General features: G+C 39.0%; 1 protein-coding gene and 1 long non-coding RNA gene across 6 annotated transcripts in view; one reads left to right on the top strand and one right to left on the bottom strand.

The window, feature by feature from the left end:
* Positions 1-6,524: 6,524 nt before the first annotated feature.
* LOC148057669 (uncharacterized) lies at positions 6,525-14,220 on the bottom strand. Of its 2 annotated transcripts, XR_015705706.1 has the most exons (6): positions 13,924-14,220; positions 13,706-13,815; positions 13,081-13,165; positions 11,979-12,202; positions 8,147-8,268; positions 6,525-7,743 (listed from the first exon to the last, which is right to left on the bottom strand). It is a non-coding gene; the product is annotated as an uncharacterized LOC148057669 (long non-coding RNA). The 2 variants fall into 2 exon arrangements; XR_015705700.1 differs by having other exon boundaries at positions 13,706-14,220.
* A 299-nt stretch (positions 14,221-14,519) lies between these two features.
* The window catches only part of KIF5B (kinesin family member 5B), a 39,447-nt gene continuing 27,185 nt past the window's right edge, over positions 14,520-26,781 (top strand). For 2 of the 4 annotated variants that reach the window (XM_087778182.1, XM_087778173.1), the window contains exons 1-6: positions 14,521-14,916; positions 23,435-23,522; positions 25,222-25,295; positions 25,757-25,861; positions 26,274-26,322; positions 26,652-26,707. In XM_087778182.1, coding sequence (XP_087634308.1) covers positions 14,791-14,916; positions 23,435-23,522; positions 25,222-25,295; positions 25,757-25,861; positions 26,274-26,322; positions 26,652-26,707 — 498 coding nt within the window. In that variant the 5' untranslated portion in view covers positions 14,521-14,790. Of the gene's footprint in view, positions 14,917-23,434; positions 23,523-25,221; positions 25,296-25,756; positions 25,862-26,273; positions 26,323-26,651; positions 26,708-26,781 lie in introns of all 4 variants that reach the window. The other 2 variants (XR_015709120.1, XM_087778191.1) reach the window with 2 other exon arrangements.

Below are 26,781 nucleotides of genomic sequence, written 5' to 3'. Positions count from 1 at the left end.
TAAATACATACAGACAGTGTGTGATCTTCTTTCGATTCATCACTTATTTAGGTAACACAGGTGTTTTGTTCTCCAAAGTAAAAGGCAGAAAAGACAAAGTAAAACAAAATGTAAAAAACCCCCAACCAACTCTATGCCTAATGGCTTGTATTTGCAGATCAAATAAAGCAGAACTGTTTGCAACTGTTTCTGCAAAGCTTATGGGTTTAGATATTCTCCAATTGAGCAGAAAATCACCGAGAAATGGAAAAAAAAGAAGAAAGACTTCATTTGTAAAAGTATAAGACTCCAATAAATGGGTTAAAATAGGATGATCTGCATCTTGAACTAGAGATCAGGGGTATGGCTTGGTGTTTGATTCTTTGCCAGTTGTGCCACTGGGACTTTGTCTTTGCACTTGTAACCCAGGCAGAGAAATGGCATGCAAGGGAGAAAAGTGCTGGAAAGGCTCATTAATGCCTACGTAAATAGCAGTTCTTGCCTTGTATGGGCACTGGGAATGCTTTTTTTACAAAGATTCGGTGAATACCCAAGCAGCCTCAACACTGAAGGACCCTATATTGCTTTACAAACTTTATACAGACATACAAGGTAAGATGAAAATGCATCTGCAAAATAGCTCAGACTGATCTGCAGCTGGAATTACCCTATTAATTAATATTTTGATATTGAAAGGTTTTTTTACGTGCATCCCAAGCTAACTGCTAGCTGCAAAAAGCCAATACTTGGAGTTTGTTGGTACAAACTACAGTAGATGCAGAGCAAACACAAGGATCATGAGTTTGGCTGAGTCTGTATATTCTATCTGCATTTTACCTGGTTACGTTCCCAACCTGAATTGCAAGATCATAGATGACAACGATAATTCCACATTGAGAAGCAAAAATACATGCCCTAAGAAAAGAAAACAGTTTGTACTTTCCAAAATGAATGAAAAAGTTTTCTGCACAGACTCACAGTAGTTTATGCAGAATTGCTCATGGTAGATTCTCACACAGCAGGCAATCGGCATATTGTGAAAACAACACAATACAGACCGTTGTACAGACCTAATGTTTGTGATTTCAAATTATATAGCTTGCTAGGGCAAATGTTTCAAGTTTTGTCTATGATATATTTGTTCCTCTGACAAAATAATTAAGCATTCTGTTGAAAAGGATATTTTATTGTGGCAGCCTCAGAAATATCTAAATATTTATGACAGACATCCGTTGCATTCATTTGCACAGTTGAAAGGCAAATCATCTGTCATCTGATTGATTATCTCTGTGACAGCCCTGAAGCTCCAGTAACAGTATTTGAAAATATAAGCAAGTGTAATGCAGTAAAAGAGTTTGAGTTTTGGCAGTGTGTCAGCATATGCACGTTAAGAGATGATACTTATTCTTCAGTCATCAATTTGACTCATCTGAAAACACAATATGGCAAAGCAGAAAAAAATCAAAAGGGAATTCATTCAATCAAAATAATTCTTTCATATTTTGATTTCAGCAAATAAAACTTCCATAGTCTTATTCATCAACTTTCTCCGATTCTTTAGGAAATCATAATCACTGCTGCAGGGTTAAAACTGGACAAAAAAATTCATAGAGATTGTTTGAATGAGGACTATTGCATATAGATGAATCAGTCTGTGAGCACTTGCTTCAGAAGTCTGGTATTAGAATACTAAACCATTTCCTATCTATCTTCAAATCCTACATCTTGAATGATGTGGAATTCATTATTTTCACTTAAAACTCAATTGCAACAGCGAAAACATTCTCTAACTTGGAAAAATGAACTTGAAAAGATTGCAGAAATATTCAAAATATTGATACTGCTCTTCTATTTAAATTTAATTTTGATTGCACATGCTGAGAGTTTTATGATTTGATTCTCAATTATTGAAATACATGAAAGGATGATAACGACCATTTCATAAGCTTTCATAAGCTGGAGCTTATGAAAATGAACTGTGTATTTAGAGACAAAAAGAAAATAGCAAAAATATCCCTTAACATAACATATGGTAGCTTATTTTTCATGCAATTGTCTTTATCGTCCCTTCCAAAAAAGATGATCACTCTGATACCCACATAAAACAATATATAAATTCAAAGGAAAATTGTATGTTGTGCTCTGCCAGTGGAATGTCTGATTTCGATCGTTGCAAAGTGTAAATTAAATACATATAATACGCCAGTAGATCACATTTTTAACCCTGTGTGGGTAGATAACTTCACTACACAATTCTGTACTTAGGGTTTGTTTTCATTCAGTTTGACATGCATTCATTGATAATGGTGTTTCTGTGACCACCTGGTGGGAAAAGCACATGGTAGTCCATTACTGGCAGGCTGTTTAGTCAATCTGTAAAGGATTCCAATTTAAAGCTGATTGTTCCTTACTTTTCTTTCAAATACACCACAGGCATTTGCCAAATTTGTCTCTTTGACATAAAAGTAAAATGTTTCTTTAAAACATTTTAAAAGCCAGTTTCAGTTTGTTTGGTTGGGTTTTTTTTAATAGAGAAAGCGCACTAATAGGGTGGACAGAACAACTGAGAAGTCATGGCACAGGGGAAGGAGGGGAGGGGATGGACGTACGTGCGTGCCAGAAGTGCCGTTATCACAGAATCACGAACTAGGTGAGGTTGGAAGTGAGCTCTGGAGTCATCTAGTCCTACCCCCTGCTAATGTCCTGCGCCTTTCACTATGCGCACAAATACCATCTGGTAGCTTCTGTACGCTCATAACTCATGTCAGAGTCTAATCAGCCCTTTCAGAGGGCTAATGACAGAGCTCTTAGAGAGAGTACTTCAGCACAAAGTTTGAATCAATAACATTTTAATGGATTCTATTTGATCTTTGCAAAACACAGACAGAGAACCAATCTGATCCTACATAATTTGAAAACTTTCCTTCAAATAACTGCCAAATGCAGCCTCTGCTTTGGAAAAACTGTTCTAAAAAGTGTACTAAATATGGGCAGCACATCTAAGACTATCATGTAATTAAAGAGGATGTTCTGAGACTGATGCATTGCTGCTATGGGCAGTTTTCTGGAAATCTCCTTAAGGTGGATTCAAATTTACTTTTAAGAGCTCCATGAGTAAATTTAAGCATCTGGATAAAATTCCCCTGCTTAGGAGTCCAACTCGGTATTCATCCTACCTAAGCTTTAGGCATCTAGGATTTGTCTGTCCAAAGCTAAGTTAGTTTACTTGGGCTCTTTTAGAGTCAACAGAAGGTACATGGGCCTCTCCAAAGGACGATTTATCTGGCCTATCTTACAATGACATAAATCACCTTCTGGAGTATTTAAATTCGCCCATAGACTCTAAGAGGAGACTCGGAAGACTAGACTAGATGCTAGACTAGATTCTAGATGCTTATGATAGGTTCAGTGAAATCTGCTCTAGGTTTTAACTGTTCTGGTTGTTTAACACTCTAAGAAGCCTCCTGCCCCAGGCATGGTCAAAAAAAGAACGTTACACCTCTCTGGCAGATCAAACTTCAGCTTTCTCCGTCAAAACGCTGAAGAGACTCTCCTGGACACCAGGCAGACTACAGACCATGAATACCAAGGTTCTTATATCCTATGGTATATGATGTTTCCTTTGACAATCTGTTTTCTCTTGATGTTTCTCAAAAAAGAAAAGTTATTAGCAGAAGAACAGTGTTCCCACAGATACAAGATGACTATTTTGCCTGTTTTTTCTTTGTGGGAGCAAAGTAATCCGGAAAAATTAGTAATCAATTAACCAGTTGCCAGCAACTTTAAAGTCTTGTTTATACGATTTTATTTATTTTAGTGTTGAATCTTGAGGAGATCTTCAAAGCCATGAACTCCGGTAATCTCATGGGAAGCCTGTCTGAAGCAAACCAAACCTTTGCCCCTTTTTCAGTGTTCTCATTAAGTTCCATAAATATACTTGCTAGCAATGCAGTAAATTCTGTTGACCATGTATAGAAAGGAACAGAATTCAGCTTATTACCTAATACATAATTACCATGTCGAACAGGAATAAAAAACAAAGCAAAATTACTTCTGTCACTTGTGTGTGCACATAAAATCCTTACAGACAAGGAAATGGATTTGCTAAGTAAAAATCTGTCATGTTCATATAATTTTTTCTCAGAACAGAAATGCTATTTAAAGTTAAAAACTTCTATGCATCAGAACACATTGGTGTGAGGACTCTGCTATACTTTCATTAATACATACGATATTTTCTGAAAGGGTTTCCTCTACAATCTTGTGTATCTCATAAAGCCTTCAGTGATCTTAATAAAGATTTATACCACATTGGATTTTTTAGTTAATTCTAAAGTGATGCAACCAGCATGCTAGTACTTGTCTTTTTTAAAGACCAAGTCATGCTGTTGAGCTGTGAAGTACAAGAAAGAAAGGGAATGCCTGCCTCCCAGGGAAAGAGCTGTGCCGTTTCCCACATCTACATGCAAACAGGAGAAAACAAAAATGCACTTCGTACTCAGAGCAAGAACCAGCTCTTGTTAAACATTCAACATCCACAAAACGCTCAGTTGGGATTTCTCAAGAAATCTTTTATTTGGCCAAGAAAGAAGAGTCCTAAGCAGTTCAGAGTTACTAGCTGCCAGCCTTCCAAGCTTACAAGCACTGCTTCTCATTCTCTGGATTCGGATCTTAGCACAGTCTAGAACATCGCAACGGATGACTGAAAAAGACTACTTAGGTCACTGAATGATGTCCCAGGCAATCCAAGAACCACTGCAACAGATATTTAGTCTTAAAAGAGCCACACAAGTACTCCATGAACAATCCCATACCTCAGAGTGCACAGCGTTCCTGATTGCCTGTAGACCTGAGACACAGAGAAAAAGGGCAAAAGCTGTACCTCTAGTATACCATAAGAAGAAAGCGGGAGTGATCATTTCCCAACATCCATACAGTAGTAAGAATTGGAAGTAAGTTGACCAAAAGATCTTAAGATGTTCCAAGAGCTTCTAACACCAGAAGCAACAGCAGCGCGTCTCACCAAGCACGAAGCCCATCACCCCCCACCCGACTCCCACAGCTATGCAGCACAGGTCCTGTAATGGGAGGCTAAAACATTGCAAACACACAGAATCTCCTCTCTAATGTGCATTTGGGTACCAGCCCTACTAATAAATTGGATACAAAAGAACAGCTATCTCAAGCTTTATTTCTAACTTCAGAGTCATTCTTATCTTGTTTTGTGATCCCCATCCACAAAGTTATCAACCTCCATCTTAAAACACTTTTGCGTTTCTTATAACAATGTACCATTGTTGTCTATCTTTTCCCAGGGAAATCTAGCCGTGGGGAATACAACAGGAATCTAATGCATTTTTTCTATTAAAACAACATGAACTTGTGTGTTAACCCTTACATTATTCTGCTAAATATTATACAGCTAAAATAATAGCAACCAGTGCTGCTTCCTGTAGACCAGGCTGTACCTTCCAGCAATGGAAGCAGGACTGATGTGTCTGTAATCCGTGCCATCTGTAATCCTTACACAGAAAGGACAGCTGCTCCAGATAGTCAATTCATGCATAAAACACTGATACAATTAACCCTGCACATCCTAGATTAAATGCAAAACACTTACATGCACAATTTTTTCAAAGCGTACTAGGTCTGGTAACTCATCTATGCCACTGTGAACCATGAGATGCTGATAATGATAGAGAGGGAAGATTTCCAGAAATTGTGAAGGGATTAAAGAAGTATTCTTTCCTCTCCCATTTTTAAATGAATTTGGGGAATTATATCTGCTCTGGATACTTGATCATCAGTGCTTAATTTTATTAACTGTGAGAAATACATATATGATGTGAATATCACACATAAAATACTGATAATATATTTACAAAGTAAACAAATACAAATTATTTACTTTTGAATAATGTCAAAGGCACATAAGAATAGAAGTGGAAATTTTCTGCACTAAAATTACTTCAGCATACTGTTAATGCTGTTGATGATATTTCTCAAACCAGGAGGAATTAAACTGTTGAAAATGGAAAACACCAATATTATTGACTTGGAAGTAAAAAGGAAGATTATGTTGATGAGGCTTAGAATTAACAAGTAAACAACGATGGAGTTTCATAACAGAAACATAGAAGGGTCTGTTCCAGGGAACACACTTGAAAAAGGACCCTGATATCCATACAGATACTTGTTACATGGCTGCTAACTCTGACCAGCATTAAGAACAATGTTAACTGGGCCCACAGCATCCAAGGACTGTTGATGTGTCATACTAGAAGTCTGACATTAACTCAACTAATTTCAAATACATCCCCACTTTAGAAAATATTCTGAAGAATTTTAAAGTCTATCTATAAAAATATTTTACAAGGTATTCTAAAAGTATTTCACTGATTATGATGAGTGAAAGTATTTCCCATCAATGTTTCATTTCAGTTTTTTCCAAACATTTTACATTTGCTTGTATCAAGACACCCCTCCATCCCTTTGGGAGCTAATATCAACACAAAATATCAGTACTGGAAGGAAAAAACCATGATACTCCTTATGCAAATGAAATTCTCACTGTAAGAATTTTATTTCTGAACAGGCTACGGAACCAGTACTCATCTGTGCTACGCTGCGTACTTTGAGTATGCATATGTATATACACACCTCAAGCATGTGAGCAGTAGCTAACTTGGATACCTCTAGTGATCTCAGTGTGACAGCACGAGGTCCATGCAGACTAATTATCCTGCTGAGCCACGACCGGGTAGAGGTCCGGTGGATGAGATAAGAGGAACTAAAGGCCACACAAGGCTTCAGATCTACAGCAGCTTTAATAACCTTTTACAGGCTGACCGGCCAAGTTGCAACGGCCAATGAACCACGTCCTTCAGCTTCCTCCCTCGCAGCTCCCAACTCTCTTCTTCTATCCTAGTCCTCACACACTCTTCAAGCTGAATCTTTAATCCCACATCATTGAACTGTATTCAGAGGAATGGAGAGATCGATCACCCGTGTGTGCTGCCTGTTAAATGCCTGGCCAGCGCAAAGGGCATACAGAAAATTCTAGTTTTGCTCATGTTATGCTATGTAAGTTCCAGCTACTGCAAGAGGCACTCTTTTCCCATTTTTAAGGACATAAACCTCATTGAAAACCTTACTATGTTTCCTTCCCTTTTAGTTGGTGGCAAGTCTAATGCTTTTTGGGGATTCCAAAAATGAAGGCTATACCAACCGAGGAATCCACTTCCTTATTTTTCCATCTAAGTACAAACTCTGTCTTCACAGCTGTAACCAACGAAGGAAGCATTCTTTGCCAGGAATGATGATACTATTGTTTCTGAAAGAAGTGCATATGGACAAATCAGAATACCATTATTTAAGAGGCGTGGGAATCACAAAAGACATTTCAGTTCCACTATTCTTTTTTTTTTTCCTTTTTATTTCTGGCAATGCTTTATAATGTTCTCCAAATAATTAGGAAAACAACAAGGTTGTTGATGTCTAGTGAAGAAGGAGAAGAACTTCGAAGTACCATGGTCAAAAGGATGAATAGCTTCGAAGATGAATCCGTGTCTTCTTAGTATCAGAAATAAAAGGGGTTTCATGAACTTTTCTCGCTGTTTTTTTTTGTCTTTGCCCGTATTATTCACCATTTTGGTAGGCATCATGACAGAAGTGATTCTTCCAGACGATTTGATAGCTGGAGTGATGCAGTAGAAAGCATTGTGGCAACTCGGGAAGAAAGAGAAAAACTGTATCCTGTCATCACTACCAGAGAAAAGAGGACAGGAAAGCCATGAGCAGAGGCAAGGACAGATAAACAAACAGCAGCAAAGTCATACAAATCATGGAACGCAAAACCAATGATCTTTAATGCTGTGAAGGGACTTAAGGAAGAGAGAATTAAACATAATTAAGGCAAGGGGCAAGAAAGGTTATATTAGTAGCTATACTTTTTTTGAACTGCTTGAGATGCCTGCTGGACATTGGGAAAACAACAAATATATCAGGGAGAACCATTACAGGGTTGGATAGACAGGGTAGGGCTATATAACAGCTGAAAATTGACCACCTGCATGAATGAAATATGGATGTGATGGAAGTTTACTTAGGATGACAAAAGCTCTTTAGATGTTGCCAGAAAGTGATTAGTACCTGTCTCATCCCTTACCTGATTTTCTTTTCTTTACTCAGCCACTCCTTAGTGTGCTAAATCAGCACTTTAGCACCAAAGCTTCTGAATAACCACCAAGAACTGCCGCTTTCCCACATAGTAACTCCATGTCGTAAGATCTGGCAAACATCCAGATTGAAAAAAAAAAGAAAGACTTTTACTAAACATCTTGAAAAGCTGATGAAACCTCTCTACTCTGTCCTATGGACAGCACAGTAAATGAGCTTGATGAAAATATGACTCTCAGGAGACGGAGAAAACAATATGAATTGCACTACGAGAAATACATGTGCATGCACGCGCACACACACTCACCCCACTCCCTTCGCTTAGGGCAGCTCTCCAGCTAATGGAGACTCTCTAACTTTCCTGCATGCCAGGCACACATCCATTTATGGGAAGATTAGAAGTCAGGATGGTGAGTCTGTGTGAGGTCAGCAGGAACTTCATATAAAAGGTTGATTTTGAAGCACAGTTGTGCCACCCTCTCACCCCCCGTGAATGGTTTGTTACCCTTGCCAGAGAAATTTCTTCAGCATACAACTTGAAAAAGCGCTTTCAGTCTAGCAATTTCAAACTGGACTCTGAAAGTCAGCTCTGTTCTGCATATCTCATGTGCTGTCACCAACAATAAATGTCAGAATTGAGATAATTCTGTTGATAAAAGAACTAGAAAAAGGTTTGGATTTCTCTCCTCTGGCATTTTTTCCACAGAGTTTATAAAGTAGAGATTCATAAAATATAATTTTGTCAATAGATTTCAGACACGATTTTGAGTATAAGCATGTTTCAAATTTGCTGAGTAAAAAGCTGTGTACGGTCATCTTTCTAAACAGAATGACACTTAAAAATAAATATGGATTTTACAATCATCTTGTGTGTGTGTGTGTGTATGTGTGTAGCAACTGTGAAAAACACCGTTTCCTTCAACAGTCATAGATCCCAATGTATTTTGATGCGTGAACTGGACAAGAAGACCTAGACAGGTGTACTTTTTTGGAACAATATCAGTGGGAGGCAAACCCCATACATCTTAAACTGATTCTGCCTTTAATTGTCATTGGCTGATAGAAGCACGACAAGCTTGGCCAGTTAGCCGCAAGAATTAATAAACAAGAAGGAAGGCAAGATGCTAGCTCTGCTCAAGCAAGCTTTTTAGGTCCTTCCCTAAGAAATCAGCTAGACCTTCCCAAATACTAATATCTTTTGAGCTTTAGATTTTGAAGAAACATATGAAAAGATGAGTTTTGAACTGCTACATTTACGGGGTTTTTTATTCCTTTGATACCTGTAAATTCAAATTCAGAAAAATACATTAATTTAAACTTGTTTTTTTGCAAGCACCTGATGAACTACTCTTAATCACAGTGGAGGTAAAAGTGTCAGAGAAGACTCCATAAGCTCCATCTAAAGTTTTTTTGAATCACTGAAAATAAGATCTTGCTGCACAATCTCCTGCACAACCCCAATAAAGATAGAAGCTTTCAAAAAAAAAAAAAAAAGACCCAGGGATTTGTTCCTCCACACTCAAGATGGGACACTGCATATGATTTCTGACACCCTTATAGCCAGCTGTATGAGACCACTGGAGACACTGTGATGTTCTTTAAAGTACACAAGATATATGACACTAATGTGTCATATCTATATCTTGATAGATAATACATACCATATAGATATATGATCATAACACATAGCTTGACATTTCCTTATCATTCAACCTACTTTCCATTCTCTCCTTTGAGTCTGGGGTCTGAAGAAAGACAAAATAGCTATGACCTCACCTGGATTATATTAGAGTGGTGCCTTTTTGCACATAAAAGCACTTAGATTAATAAAGCAAGGTGATCTATACATCATATCAAAGGAGCTGTGACTGACACTATAAAGGATGCACAATCTCTGGCTCTATTGTTGATTGTAAAGTTCACAATGTCACTTGTGTCCCCTAAATTTTTTTGCCATTTACAAGTGAAGAAATAAGCAGGGCTATATTTTCACATGTAAATCTTTTATCCACACTTTTGCTACTTTGAAGCAAGGTTACCGGGATACGCTCCCTCAGAAGAGCAATCCTGCAGTGAAGACGAAGAGAAAACAAAATTGAAGCCAAACAGGAAAAACAAAACCAGGAACTCTAAAAAGGGGAGAAAGAAAAACGCTGCATTCTGAATACACTGGTGTTACATAATTAAGGCTGACATCCGTTTTGCACTTCAGGTAAGGATCTAGTCTCTTGCTACACAAGGAGCGTGTTCCTTCTTCAAAGAGAATTCAGAGTCAGTGCTTTAGGGAGCGAGCTGACAAAATGTTTGCATAAATTTGTACAAATTAGCCGAAATGAAATAAACATCTAAAATGTGATTATTATTCCCAGAGCTTGCTTTTGCTTTTAACGCTATTAGAAATAATTAAATATGATCTTGGTGACTGGGAACAAACTAGAGGTTTTTCTGGGTTTTATGCATTTCTAGTTAAAAAGTAAAAATAAAACTGATTTTTAGAATTACTCATATTTTTGTCAAGAAGAAGTTAATGCATATCAGCAGATGCATCCTCAAAGTATGTTTCATCCTTCTAGTTCACATAAAAGCCTAAACTTGATTGGGACAGTCCACATCAGATTGTTTGCTGGAGTGGAAAGAAGCTTTAGAATTTCGTAACTGAATGAGAGCTTCAGATAATCTAGTTGGACTCCAATAGTATTTTAGGCCACTAAACTCCATCCGCCAACTTGCTATGCTCAATAATTTACTTAGTTATTGAGTTCCTCAAGCTGAGTTGACCAGACACAGTCTGTTGGTAAAGAGACTTCACAATGTATTTGAATAAGCTGTCTGAACCATAAAATTTTGTTACTTTTAATTATGCTTTTCCAGTGTCAGGCAATGATGCTAGACTTCATAAATCATCTTAATAGCCTTTATTTACAGAGTGTGTTACAAGCAACAAAGAATTTTGTTTGAGGTACACCATATCTGGCAGATTAATCACTCTTTTGTCCTATAAATTAACTTGCAAATTTGGAATAAATTTGACCTGGAATGCACCTTAAATCCTCAGAAGTTGTGTGCTATATTTTCCCAGCACATTGCAAATCAAAATGAGAAGAGCACTTGTGTTTGCATTAGGAACACTGAATGTCAACAACTGCTGTCAATTGATGAATCTCAGAAAGTAATTCTTTAAAGAGCTGGAGGAAGCAGCTTTAATTTGCTTCTCCGCAAACACCTGGTTTAAAAATTTATTCAAATATGGAGTATTCTTTTAAGACCAAATCAAGATCACTTATACTCTGCTGAAACAATTTTGAAGGTTAATTACATCATTATCCAGATACAGCTTCCCTGTAAGGCTCAGGTTTGCCGATCCCCTTTGCTTAACATGCTTTTATTGCTGGGAAACACTGGAGATCTAAAGGAGCTGAAAATCATAAAAGAATTTCTAGAGGTTTATTGCACAGATCGTAAATGGGAAGAAACATGGTTAGTGACCTAACAAACACAAATTCATTAGATAAATTACTTTTAATAAAACACACCGGTCTTTACTGTGAAACTTTACCAAACTTATTTGTCAGATAAAGAAAACTTACTTGATTGATATGGTCATTCTAGGCTTCAACACCAAACAGAAAGATTCACTTTTTATTACTTTTTTATGAGGTATCATTTTTTCTCATTACAGTAGATTACTTTTAAACAGAGTCTTTTATCCTAAATGACAAAAAAATGTATGCTACAGACATTACATAACAATGTAGAAGACAGTAAATGTATCTCCACTTGGCAAAGGAGTATCTGTAACTGCGACAAAATGGGAAACTTACCCGGATGCTTGGTCTCTGCCCTGTTTTCAAGAACATGACACCGCATCTTTAAACACAAGTCCTCAAGACTGCTGTTTTGACATATGTTAGCAACAACAGAGATAACATACTGCCCTCTGAACACACTGCACGGTTGTGTCAGACTTTAAGTAGGTCATGCGAAAGAACGGTTGCTGAGTATTTTGAACAGCAGATCAGAGAAGAGAAACTTCACGGCAGAATCCCTGAAACAAATATGAGAGCACGCACGTTCAGTTCAGCAGAGCTCATTTAGCAATGGCTTCCACAGCCAGTATGAGAGATACCATCAGCCGGTTCTCCTGCGAGTTTGCACAGAACCAACAGCTTAGAAGCGGGCAGTTTCTTTTATGTAGTTCACACATGCTGATGTTTTTTGCTTCAACATAGTTGAAATTTTGAGTAATTACCCATGCATGTGTCTATGTTGTGTTTGTGCAGCGTCTGCTGTTTGAAACACTGAGAAGGTAAGCATGCCCAAACACCTATTTTCTCAAGAATTATGTCATTATGACATTTCTTCCTTTACTGAGATGTTCTTACATTGGGTACTATATGTCAGCAAGCGTAGCTAATGGTACATCCCCTTTGCTTATGGATAATGAGAAGTTTCTTAAATAGACTGGGGTAAAGGATGTCTCAGCAGCTGAAACACTTCTGGAGTAATAATCATGAAGTTGTTCATTTTGCAGCTAACTTCTTTTTTCCTCATGTATGAAAGTAAATTAATTGAAAAAGTACTAAATAATTTACACACCTGTCACAAAAGTAATAACGTCCTATCACAGGAAATGTGAGGATCCAAATCCAGCAGCTGTATAAGAACATCCCTAGCCATAAGCATGTGAATAATCCCAGAAATACTTGTTAGATGCATGAATACATCTTGCTGACTGCAATATAAATTCATGATTTCTAAAATACCAATCAACACCAACAGGCTTGCTGACACTTATAGGCTAATAACAATGACGTTTAAAACATTTTATTGAAAACACAAACAGAACTGTAGACAGATGTCTATATATATCATAAGCTAGATGCTGTGAAGCAGCACTGCACCTTCCAAAGGCTGACTACATACCTTGGCCTTACCAGACAACTATTTCCCCATATCCTGATAGGCGGGGAGATGCAATTGTTTCTGCCCTGGGTAAGACAGCACAGTCCTGCAGAATTTTTAACCACAGCGGAAAAATAAACTTGTTACAACATGAAGTCAATTTAGAAGACTTAGCTTACCTCATAAGATAAACTAGACACAAAAATACTTTTTGTATTACTATGTGAAAAGAAGCTGTAGATGAAACTGGATTATTAGGTAATTCTTCTGTCTCGTGGAGTAGTTCTGAAGCAGCGTTCACCTTGCACACCCACCCTAAGTGAAAATACACCACTGAAATCCCTAAACTGAGAAGGGTCCCGAAGACAGGATGCCCGATTTCAGGTGGTCCCCATTAAAATTCACCATCTTTTTCCCTTTTTTAATGAAAAAGGCAGTACCTTTAAGGGAAGGACATTGCTATTCTGAGTCATTCTGGCCTACTAAAATTTCCTAATTTAAGAGAAAGGCTCCCTCTTTTTTTAATTATTATTAATTTCAAGGCTATTTGAAAAATTTCCAGTACACATCAAGATTTCTGCCAGGAAGCAGACTTAACTTAGCCGAGCTGCGAGTCTGTACTTTGTCCCAGTTTGAAAGTTCATACCTGGGCGCAAGTGGTGCAGTTGTGACAGCCTCTGATCACAAGGGTTTACCTGACAGTGTTTTCACTCTGGATACAGCCTGTAAGTTTCAACTGATTAGAATTAGGGCTCCCTGTAATAAATAAATAAAAGTTGCAATAAACTAAGCTTAAAACAAATATACTGTGCCCAACACGGGCACTTTGGGAAACACCGACAGCTCCCTGACATCTGCAAGCACCTCATGGAAGCGGCTTTTTCCTGCTTTTAGCTCTCCGAGCAACGAAAAGAAATACCGGCGGTTTCCATCTCCACCGCCTGCTTTAACCTTCACGTGGCACCGGCCCCCCCGCCTTCAGGCGCACCTACAAAACGCGGCCCTAACCGGCACCGGCCCGCCCGGGCGCGCAGCCGGTGCGGGGGCCCTGTCGCGACCCCCTCACCGCCACCACGGCCGGCGAGCCCCCGGCACCGGCCGTTAGCCCACCCCGCCCCGTCAGGGTAAAGCGGCGCCCCACCGCTGCCCGCCCGGGCGGCTGCCGGCCTCCGCCTCTGCCTGCGGCACCCTACCCGCGCGGCGAGACCCCGCGCGCCTTCCTCCCGCCCCTGCGGGGCCCCGCCCCTCGCACAAGCCCCGCCCCACAGCCCCCCGGCGGTCCTGCGGGCGTCGAAGCGGCGCGTGGCAGCTGCCCCCCCCTCGCCCCAGCGACGGCTCCGCGCCTGCGCATTGAAGCCGCCGTGGAGCTGGGCCGAGCCGCCCGCGCAGCGCGCCTGCGCAGCAGGTCCCGGGCGAGGGGGCGGGGCCGGGCGCTGTGGAGGGTGACGTCACCCCCTGCCCTGCCGTCGGCGCCGCCTCCGCCCGGCGAGAGAGGGCCGGGGCTCGCCGGCTGCAGGCGCCGCCATGGCTGCCATATTGGGGAGGAAGTGAGAGCGGGAGGCGGCGGCGGCGGCCAGGAAGGAGCCCTTCCCTTTTCCCTTCTGCTTGGGCGGACGCAGGCTTCCCGGCAGCGGCGGCACCGGCGGCTGGCGAGACCCCCGGAGCGGGTGGCGTAGAGGCAGCAGCGGGTGGCGGCGGAGCTGAGCGCCCCGGAGGCGGCGTTGGCCTAAGATGGCGGACCCGGCGGAGTGTAACATCAAAGTGATGTGTCGCTTCAGGCCCCTCAACGAGTCCGAAGTGACCCGTGGCGACAAGTACATCGCCAAGTTTCAGGGGGAGGACACCGTCGTCATAGCGGTGAGGGGCCGCCCCGGGCGGGGAAGGCGGGGGAAGCGCCGGCGGGCAGGGGGTGTCGGGGGTCGGCGGGGTCAGATGCCGCGGGGATGGGCGCGGTGTGAGGCGAGAGGGCAGGGCTGAGGCGGGCGGGGACGCCTCGGGAAGGGGGGTGGCCTTGTCGGGGTGGGGTGGGGGGGGAAGGGGAGGAGGGCAGGCAGAGCTGTGGAGGGGGCGGCTGGTGGGGGTGCGGGCACGGCCGGGCAAAGAGCGGGGAGCTGGTGGGGGCAGAGGTCCCCGAGCAGCGGGCGTGGGGCCGTGGGGGCAGGTCGGTGGCAGCAGGTCGGGAAGGCTTTGACAAAGGCTCTAGCGAAAGGCTGGCGACTTGGGGCGTAGCGTGAGGCTTCCGAGGCACAGGGCACGCTGCGGTGCGCCCAGGGAAAGCGCCTGAACTACCAGGCGGAGAGCAGCAGTCCTGCCCTGTGCCCCTCGGCTAGGCTGTCCCTGGTGCTGGCCACCGTGATGAGTTTGGCCGCTAAATAGGTGCTCAAAATGAATGCGTTGGAGCTACCATCGAAGTAATTGTCTAGAGAGAGTTTTTGGGGAAGAAAATGCAGAGCAACAGTGCAGGCTGCAGTTCGTTGGTGCTCGTGATCTGTAAATCAGTCTTCGGCTGATAACTTTTATTTTTTTAAAAATCAGAATAAACAGACCGTTTGGCTTATTACATGTTTGTAAATGTATTGTAACTGAAGTCACCTTGCAAAGTATGAGGCCCGTTATAAAACAATCTGGATGTTACAGGGGAAAAGATAAACCTTTCCTTTTTGTTCAGTGTGTCATAATTAGCTACAAAGTGGAACTAGAATATAAAATTACAGTGGTTTATTGCTTGGTTTGGTTGGTATTGTACAAGCACACTCTATTCCCAATGTTTGTTTTATTTTTGCTGACTTTTAGTTTGTTTTTTCACATAAATACTTTTCTCTCTAGAGACAGTTCTGGTCCTGCATTGCTGAAAGTAATGTAGATGTCAGTTATTGTCTGTCTTCAAATTTTGTTTTTTGTATTCTGTTTCTTGAGGCTACCAGTAATAGCTTTTTTGTGCAGTATCTGAAGTTGAAGGTGGCAATTTAATAAAATATATTTTTAGTATGACTTACTAAATACTGGTGCTCCAGTCTGTTAATATTCAACTGAATTTGTCAATAAAATATGGAATCCCAGGAGTCTGGAGCTGCAAGAATGATAGCATGCTTGTGAAATGAGGTAATTTGAGCTGATTTCAGCTGGCAAGTTAGTATCTTGGAGTACACCTCTTCTTCCTGAGGTTGTACAGGTAAACTCCTCAGAGTAAGGGACCAAACCTGGAAAATGGAAAATTTAACTAGAACAAATGATCTCGCTTCGCTCAGTGAGTACCCATTCATTGTGACGGTATGTATTCTGTTTGAAATCCACGATTAAGTTTAGAAACCGTGATGTTTTCTGACTTCTTAAAAGATAAATTTTCCACATATTCTTTCAGTAGTTCTAGTCTAAAGAGAACAGAAAACTTAGCATTTTTAAATACTCTAAGTATGCTATAGAAATACCTAAAATATAAATTGGGCTGAGGTGGTACTATGTCCGAGTAGAACAGTCTGATGGCAAGCTCCTGAGGGATTATGTGGGGCTTTCTCCTTGGGGTTAATATTTGGTGTTTTCTGCATTGGTAGAAATGACAACAAAAAATCCTTCAGTGGTCCTAGGTCCAGGGCTTGCTGTGTCTGACTTTGGGGAAAAATGCCCCCCAAAATTATTAGACTGGGTAGCGGTGACAGCATTTGAGTTCTGTTTCACAAAATCTTAATAAAGGGTTGATATTTTGTGATTTTGTTTTTATAATGGTGGATATATGACAAGATTGATGTTATCCAAGTTATGACTTGATTCTCTGAACCTGTTGAGACAATTACTTTTAAAATTTTTTTTTTTTTTGACAAGCTGACCGAGTTTTTACAAAGTTAGAAACCTTCCAACTTGAGGCTGTAGCCAGCCACTTCTTGTGTGTGAGTGTGTTGCAGAATTGCCCAAGGGAGGACAGTAACAGAAACAGTCCTTCTCATGAAACAGTTTCTAAAAACATTCCGCAATAAGCTGTACGTTTGGTTACTTTCAGCTGTTTGATTTCTGTCTTTATTGCTACATGTTGTATTGGTGGCCTGTTGAACAGTAATTGAGCCACTTTTTTTTTTTTTTTTAATAGCTGCTTTCCCCAGCTGCCTGAAGGACTTGCACCTTCTGTGTACGGCTGGGTCTGTGCTGAAACAGTGAAGGCTTCTTCAGTAATACTTGGGAGTTGCCTGTAAAGGTAGACAGAAGGTGAAAACTAGGAGACGGTAGAAGCAGGGCTAATTCCAGACTGCAGATTTGACTCCTCTGTGGAGGAGGGTGGGGAGGGAAGTCAGTGACTATAGGCAAACCCTCCTCCTTCCTTGATTCTCCTGTCATCTCTGAGCTATCTATCCTCCCTTCTCTTCCTAGTTCCTGTGTAATTATGGGCATGGTTGTCTTTCTGGACAAGTGAGTTGTTTTGATTTGTGTTAGATAAAATACCTCTTCTAATTGTAGCTAGCGTGTAACAGCAATTTGAGGGGACATATGGTGTGGGTCTGTTTTAAAGAACAGACTTTGAAAAAAGTATCGTCCTTCCACAGGACAAAACTTTTAACTAGTAAAGAGCTTTTAAATTGTTAATTAAAGGGGGCTTTGTTCCATTTTAATACTCTTTTTTTTTTTTCTAATGGCTCTTCCTGTTAAGTACATATAAGGGGGTTGTTAAAAGAGATAATAGGGTGACTTGTTATGAGTATATGGCTTTTATGTTAAACATCATAAATGTGCCTATATACAAAAACTGATAGCAATTTGCTCATGGATTTCAAGCTTTTGAGTGAGATGAAACAGGGAGGAATAGCAAGCTTATATATGATTATGTACTTTATTTTTTCAAATGTAAAACTGCTTGCAACTAAGTAGCTTTATAGTTCTGCATAACCTACCTATACTTCTTGTTTTTAAAAACATTGCTATACCTAGTCTTGCTCATCTTACAGCTGTCCAAAAGTTAAGATAGATTACTGAATACAGCGACAATTGAGTATGTCGGACTGAAGCCTAAGCTGAAAATAAAGTGGCAAGGTGTTATGGGCATTCACAGAAATGGGTAGTATCCCTCTGTCGTCCAAATGTTTCCAGTAATGATCATAGTATACTCCTTATTTCTATGACTTTTAAGAAAGAATCGTGGCTACCTGCCTGTATTTTCATATTTGTTTAGAGTACTGTTTTTTGTATGTAAGATGTAACCCCTGTGATGCTGGGAAGAGCTTGAGACATTTAGTTTTCTTTTTCATTACCTTTTGAACTAGTATTGGATAGTAAATGAGAGCGAAGCTGGGCTTATGTTACATTAGAATCAGATTAATGAAGATCACTTGCTATTACTGCAGCTTTTGACAGCAGATTATTCAAAAGGAAAATGTAATTCATGTGTGTTGCTGGAAGAAAGGCTGTGCCGGACCGTATAAATGCAAGAAACAAGGTGCATTCTTAAAACAACTTTTTTTTTGTTATTTTGCTAGTGTGAAGGAAAGCACCGTTTAATTAGAACACACAAATAAAAATGCTCAATGTTTACAGTGCAACTTAAATATAAATTAGAAATTGCAATCTGTAGCTGAAAAAATAATATTCTTTCAGTGTGACTCTCTAATTTTTTTTATTTCATTCCATGAAATGGTGGATGGTAGAAGTGTTTTTCAGATTATACTGGTATGATGATTTAACGGAAAGCAAATATTCTAGCTTACTGTAATGTGTAGAAGGAGAACTGTACTCCCTCGCTGCTCTACCACTTGCTTAGAAACACCTTAATCATCTCATATTTGGTGGTTGTTCTGAAATGCAATGATTGTTTTTATGACAGCAGTGCTTACTTTTCTCTTTAGAAGAAACTCTTTACTAAGGCAAAGCTTGGCTGAAGCTCTTTTTCCAAATTTTTTTCTGTTTGATGCTGGAAATTGAGTTTCCAGTCACATTTTTTAAAAAGTAAAATTAATGGTTTAGTGCTTCTGTAACAACAATAAATAACTGCTGTAAAAGTTCATACCTGGGTTGCAGTATTTGCACAGAAATAAGAAAAATAGGGCAGAAAGAGCTGAGATCCACTAACTGTTCTGTGTCGGCTGCAGTTTTGTATGCATAGAGCTAGGACAAGAAGAAAATCCTTCTTCCTTATCCTAAAAATAAAATACTAATTTGGTACAGTGCCTTTTCACTCATTCGTGATGTTGGACTCTGTTAGGTGTGTCAAAGCAGCAATACCTTAGCTTAGTAATAGGAAGAACTGAGTCAGGTATTTGACATCATACTTTCCTGAAATCGTTCGGTGTGGGATTTTTCGTTTACCATATTTTGTGCTGATGGGAAGAATTTTCTTTATTAAAGATGTGAAACTTAAAGGGGAGGGAAGCCCATTACTTATTACTTCAACCTCTTACCAAGATTAAGCTAACCACGGGTGGGTGTAATATTGCTGTAGCAGTCCATTCTAGCAAAAAACAGTAAAGAGCTTCTGGGTATATTGTGGTAGAAAAATATGCTACTGATTTTCAAGTAAATTTTCAGTGATTTTGCTTCAGATACTAATGCACAGAAAATAAGGTGAACGAAGGTAGTGTTATGAGTAACCAATTCTGTAGTTTCTACAGAAAGTTACAATGGGAAAATGAAAGATATTTTAAATTATTTCTGTGGAGGTAACCTAAGTATTTCTAGGATTTTTAGGGTAAGATTTCAGTCCAGTTGTGATCACAGATTTTTGTGTTGTCCTCAGTGAAGGTACTGAGAAAAATTAACTTTTCTGAAGAACGAACTCTCATGTGTACTCCAAATCTTCTGTAATTTAGATAGGCTGAGCATCCTTTTATCTAAGGATGACTGGTAACTAGTCTTTAATTTAACTGTGGAACTGTGTACTTAAACATAAACCCTTTATTAAGATTCAGTTTAACTACCACTAAATCATTTTGGCGGATGTACTTTTTAGAGGGTTGTGAGAGTGCTCGCAAAGTTTTTGTTGTGGGACCACATCCCTTCTGTACAAGCAACTACAGGAGCTGAAGTTGTCTTGTGGTTGATTACTGGCAGAACAAATGCTAGGCAAGGAGTGAATGTAAATGTTGGATTCTCTCTATTTGGAGAGAGGAAGTCAGAAACTCTGCTTGTTTGCTTGATATTTTGTGTTGCTTATAGTTTGTATGTTTTAAATTTTTATTAGGATTTGAGTGACGTCTGCTGAAAACTTCTGGAGTATGTCAAAGCAGCATCATATCACGGTAGTGATGCTGCTGCTACCACTGTTATGGACACCACGTGGAAATGTTGCTTGGACCTTTTGTGTTTTCAGTTCCATCGTAATATCTGATTGTTTACTACTTGAGGAAGAAAAGGCATCTGGTATAGAAAAAATATCTGACACTTTAATCTTTCTTGATTAATCTCTTAAAGGTAATGAGGAGGCTTTCTAGGGCAGGGTAATCTGTGTAATACTGTTTTAGCTTTGTTTACAGCAGAAAGTAGACTGTAAAGAGAAGTGATAAGACATAGCATTGCACATCTCAAAGATGTAAAACCATACGAATGGGAGTAACTTGTATTCTTAAAATACAATTATCCTGGAACCTGCTTGGCTAAACCTACTTGGTTAGATATTGGTTCAGTAAATGATGGAGCAGGGACACGCCTCTAATGTGGGTTTTCATAGGTGTGATAAAGGTACTGTAACCTGGGAGGGGAGGGAAGTATGTAATTGAATTTTACCTCTTGTGAGGATTTTTTTGGTCAGACTTATGAAATTTTGTGGGTATGTTGGTAGCAGTTGTTAACTTGAGGGAAATTGGAATTTGTCATGTGCCTAGCAGCTTTCACTGTATAAATAAACAAGATCAATTAAAGGCATTACTGTCCAACTGAAGTCCTTGCAGCTTGGTTTTCTGTTCCTACTAGTCCATGGCATTCATCATATGTGCTATTCTTTATATTAACATTTTGTAAAACAAGAGACTGTAATTATGTGAGATACTGTAATTTGGCTCTGTTCTCTTATGAAGGCATTTGAATGGCAATTGGAGAGTAGGTAGTCTAAAAGTATTCTGTGTCTACGGATTACTCTCAAATTAGTAAACATAATTTTCCTTTAACACAGATGAAGAATAGTTCAATTCAGTCAACCTCTGCTTGGCAGAAGAATTAGAAAAAACCAACCCAACCCTCTAAATGCTGTTTAAAAATTTAGAGAAGGAGAGCTTTTTCACAACCTGCCGCAAATACCTGTAGATTGCAGGATGGTTGCAGACTGGTGCAGATGGTGCCTACAGTTCTTTCTAAACAAGGTCTCTTCCTGTACTGGAAACCAGGCTTGACATTTTTTTTTTCTTTTCTTTTTTTTTTTTTTTTTAAAGTTGGATTTCTTTGAAGTAAATAGAATCTGCTGTTTGGCATCAGAAATATTCTGTAGTACTATATAAATACACAATAATTATGCATATATATTCAAATGCATATACTATGCAAAATGATGTTTGCATTCTAATGTACTTCTCTGTTCTCATAGTTATGCTCTGTTGGGAACAGCAAAGATCAGCTATGTTGGGATCTGTGAGAAATAGCGAGTATTGTTAACAGTTGCTGCACAGACTGTCAGAACATGGTATCCAGGAACTTTCTCTAATTCTTCTAAAATCAATTTAATTGGAATAATTGTCATATATATATTTTCTGGAGCAATAATTTGGAGAAAAGTTTACATCTTACAAGTACAAACACACAAATTACTAATGCTGTACAGATTGTTTGCAGTGACATTGGATGCTGTCACTCTTCTTGCTATATTTTTCCAATGTGTAATGGTAAATATGATCATCCAAAATGGTATTATTTCAGTGCATACAAATATGCAGAAAAGCTTGAGCATGAAACAGATCTGATTGATGTTTTGTGATGTAGGTGACTTGCAGTCTGTAGTGTAGCTGATTGATATTTGTAAAGTTGGAGGCTTTTTGAAACTACAGCTGCTAGTGAGGAAGAAAATTTATAGCTAGTGTTATCTTTTCTACAGTGACTTAGCTTTTTATGTAACGTGTTCTCAGTCCTCATTTTCTTACCTCAGGGTTACTTGAACGGGCTAGTTGTTTGTCTTCTGGTGTATGTAATGGCCTCAATTCTACCTGTAGAACATAGGCATTTGAGGTGTATTTGAAGCTAAAATGAGTAATCGAGAAGGCTTGTGATTTTTCCCTGCTGTGAAACAGTGTTCTGACAAACTTCAGCACCTTAGGGATAGTTTCTGCCTACTGAGTCTTGTGGTTTCTTGAGTGTATTTACACAGTGAACGCTGTAATTATGTTTTCCAAGAGGGAGCTCATCCACCTGAATTCAAGCCCTCTCAGCAGATAGATATGTGTTGAATCTAAAAAGCTTTGTTTGGTGTTATGCTAGATGTTATTGAAAGACAAATGGAAGGCCAGGCTGGGGAAGGGAATGTGGTGGGTGGGCGAAAGATGGAAGCTGTACTTGCTTCTTTGCCAGGTAGGCAGTTCCAGAATATCCTTGGGGGAGGATGATGATGAATTAAATTTAGGCAAAATGGAGCACGTGACAGTTGCAGTGAGTTTAGCAATGGTAACTGACCTAGGTCCCTTGTAAACCTTGCCTGTCTGCTTGGCTATCTACTAAATCAAGCTCTGAAAATGCTGCAAGAATTTGAACTTCATAAGATGAGCGTAATAGCTCATATCCTAATGGATTGTCGGCCGCTTAGAACTGCATTATGAAAATCACTTCTGTAAAACAAAGCAAAATCCAACATTCCTTTCAAAAGGTGTGTTGTCAGAGCTTCCACTTACGGTGTCTGCCAAAATGAGTCTTCTGTGAAAAGTTCCCTTCCTCCAAAGTGGCCTTTTCCTTTTGCTTACGGAGCTTTATTCTAAGGATATCACGTATGGGGAAATTATGTGCTGACTGTAGGTGATCTGCATGTTTCTTTTTGGTTTGAGGTTTTTAACAAATATTACCAAGACAGGTATTCTGTGTGATGTGGCATAATCTGGTTTTAATAATTTGGGTTTACCAGAGTAAACCTGCTACCAGAGTAGAAGAGAATAAGGGATTCTCAGGTGTACAGACTAGGCATTGGTTTACCTTGTAAATCAAGTAAACTGAGGTCATGTGGCAGAGTAGTTTTGGAGAACTATTTAGATTGCACTTAGAAATGAAATATATTTAATTCAAGGCCTTACTTCTAGGCAAGCATATGAAGATTTAGGCAACACTATATAAGCTGATTTCCTCACTACAGTCTTCGGGTCCTTAAAATAAAACAAAAGATTGGGCTGAGACAGTATAGGCTAGTTCTAAACTATATGAACAAACACCTTCCAGTATCTGTTGGTTTTTTTTTTTTAATAGCTCTTCTATGTCTTTTTTTTTTTTTCCCCAGTCCAAGCCATATATATTTGACCGTGTATTCCAGTCAAACACATCACAGGAACAAGTATACAATGATTGTGCTAAAAAGATTGTCAAAGGTAAGGTGGAACAGCAACTTTAACTGTAAGGAAAAGTCTCATATTCATGTGGATTTCAGTGTTGAAAACTGATACTTCTCTTGCTCCCTTTTACCTTCTGCGTGTTTAATAAAAGCCAACATGGATCATAGCAGTATAAAATCATCCTGTAGTTGAGCTGATAAATTATGTCAGTGCTGAACCTGCTGTGTCAGTTGATTGTAACGTTTGATAAAATTTACCTGTCATGTTTTGGTTTTTTTGCAGTTCTCTGCAAAAGATTGTTTAAAACAATTTGTCAGAAATTAATCAAAGTAACTTACGAATAGTTTTTTTCTGTTTTGTTTTGGTTTTTGGGTTTGTTGTTTTTGTTTTTTTTTTTTTTAAATTTATTCATGAAAACATCCTACAATTGCTTTAGTTTGCTTGGAGGAATATAAGAGGAAAGGAAACTTGTGAAATCATGTGTGTGCTCTAGATCTTTTCTAAGCTTGTTTATTTAATATACAGTTTAAGGGGGATTTTTTGAATGTGATTTTTAGCTTCACAGTTAAAAGTTTAAATGTGAGTTATCACTGTGCACGTCAGGGTGTACAGTTTCTCCAAACTTGAATTGTCAGAATTGGCCTAGTAATTTCAGAAAATGAAGTCTTAGCAGAAAGAAGGTTATACCACAGTAGGTTGTTGTAGGAAACAATTAGCTAGTTTCCTGAAAATAAAATTGATTAATTTCTTGGAGATCAGTAATAAGTCCTAATTGGCACAATTTTCAAAACAACTTTAACAAAGCCTTCCCCTGAAATATCAACTATTAGTGACAAGAGAAGATTGGTTAAATGTAGGGGTTTTTTTGATCATTAGAAAAGTGAATTGCTGTGGAAAAATCCATGCTGCTGTGAGTATTTAACCCTTCAGTGAGTTAAATAGTGATCAGGATTAGGTCAGAAGCTTTCTCCTTAAAAATTGCAGTTAACTAAGAATTGTAATGCTGCCCTTTTCCTCCATCTAAAAAATCAGATCTCTGGTTCTCTGTGCAGTATTTCTAGGCTGTGCTATGTCGTGTGGCAAATAAGCTCTAGTGGTGGTACAAATGGATTACGGGTATGATGGGGTGGCAAAGACTTCCCCATCTGGAGTATCTCATGCTTGTTTTTGGAAAAGTTTGCTTGCAGGACATGATTCTATAGAAACTGAGTTGTAAACAAACCAGCCCACCAGCCCCTCACCCCTCAATCTAAAACTTTGGGTTGGTTCATTCATAATTTGAAATATAAGCTTAGTGCCAAAGTGTGAGATGCTTGAAACTTATGGCATAGCCCATTCGCGTCACAATTGCACAATTAAACTTTCCTGAAGGCAGAAAATATTAGAGCGTTCTCGTGTATGGTGGTTTCTTCTGAGTTATCAAAGACTATCTGTTCAACCTGTCAGTTGTATCGATTTCCTTTTTGTTCCTGACTCTGAAGTCCTGATTCTTCTGGTTGCAGGAGCAGATGCTTCTAATACACTAAACTTCTAAACCACAGTTGATGATGACTTAATGCATTAAAAGGGGTAGGGAGGAACACCCTCCCTCCCCCCAGCTCTAGCACAGAGTTCCCAAACACTGAGTGACTTAACTTGCTCAACATTTTAGGAACTGCCTGCTTGCATTCTATTTCATTTGACTTTCCTTTAGAAGGAGGAAATAAACCCTAATGAAAATACTCTTTCCCTTTAGATGTACTTGAGGGATACAATGGTACAATATTTGCTTATGGGCAAACATCGTCTGGAAAGACACACACTATGGAAGTAAGAAATCTTAAAATAATTTTCCTCTTAATGTCACTGTCATCTCTTTTCATAGGCTTTTCTTTCTAGAAATAAGATGTCTGCTTGTTTTCATCTTGTAATTTTAATTTTCTTGCCACTGCAACATTTTGATACCCAAAATGTTTTTTTAGGACTGAGAATGGCAATTATTGTATTTTTTCAGCCCTCAGTAGCAGGGTGAGAAACACAAGAATAATATTAATAGTACATTTTCACTTTTAGTAGTTTGGGAGATTTCTGAGATTGTTCTTTTCACTCCTGGCAAATGCTGGGCCTAAATGGATGGTCAAGACTTTCCTTTATAGATAAAGTAAGTGCATCATATCTGTCGGCATTTTAAAATTAATTCGTCTGTTAACTGTTTGTTTTGCTTTCGGATACTGTTTGTGATATTGGATTCAGTATGAACGTTTCATTTTATTGTATCTTTTTCTAATAAGGGGAAGCTTCATGATCCAGATGGAATGGGTATTATTCCAAGAATAGTGCAAGATATTTTTAATTATATTTACTCTATGGATGAGAATCTTGAGTTTCATATTAAGGTAAACTTTTCTTCATTGTTACTTATTTAATCTGTATTGAAACTGGAAGTAGCCTATGGTTAAATGGATGTTCTCTATCTGTTTCAAATGCCTGTAACTTGGAAAATCTAAACGTGAGTTATTTCTGAAGTAACTGACTCTTCTTTAAGAAGAATTACGTTAACACTTTAATCTTGTTGCCATTAAACATTGATGGTAGCTACCCTGATAACCTGTGGCAGTGCTGATAGTGCTTGAAGCTTTTGATCAAAATAGTTTCTTCTTAAAGGTGTATTTTAGTTCAGCCTTAAGGCCTTGAGTTAGATGTGGTATTATGTGGGAGGTCATAATAATCATGCTGGATCCTTCTGATCACAAAGCAAAGCATTTTTGCTTTCTGATGCTGTATCTTTATTCCCCTTCCTGCTTCTAGGTGTCATATTTTGAAATATACTTGGATAAAATAAGGGACCTTTTGGATGGTAAGCCTTTTATTTATGTTGAACATAGAAAGTAAATTGTTCTGGAGAGAGAGATTAAAAAACCCAAAAACCTTCTCATGATACTAAGATAGGTATGCAGTATGCTAATAACCTATAAATGATAAGGATACATCAAAATAAGAAAGCGTGGAGCTAATCTATATAATAATACTAAAGCCGCAATAGTGTTTTTTCATGTGTATTATTATCATGTACATTTATAAAGTGTTGCTGAGAAATAGCATCTATGACTCGGACATGCATTGTACACAGCTTGTTCATTTTGCAAAGAAATCATATATACCTTAGCTTTAAACTTTCTTTTCCAGTTTCAAAGACCAATCTTTCTGTTCATGAGGACAAAAATAGAGTTCCCTATGTAAAGGTGAGCATCAATCTGATATGTTTTCATTTTTCACTCCTCTAGTGTATGCCATTTACTTCTGGCTTGTTGGTGTG

This window comes from Nipponia nippon, unplaced genomic scaffold (genome assembly GCF_047370975.1).
Source record: "Nipponia nippon isolate SJK-2023a ecotype South Korea unplaced genomic scaffold, ASM4737097v1 scaffold_1, whole genome shotgun sequence".
NCBI classification, from domain to species: domain Eukaryota; kingdom Metazoa; phylum Chordata; class Aves; order Pelecaniformes; family Threskiornithidae; genus Nipponia; species Nipponia nippon.
Note: the sequence above shows the minus strand (reverse complement) of the source record. Positions and strands in the feature narration are given on the sequence as shown.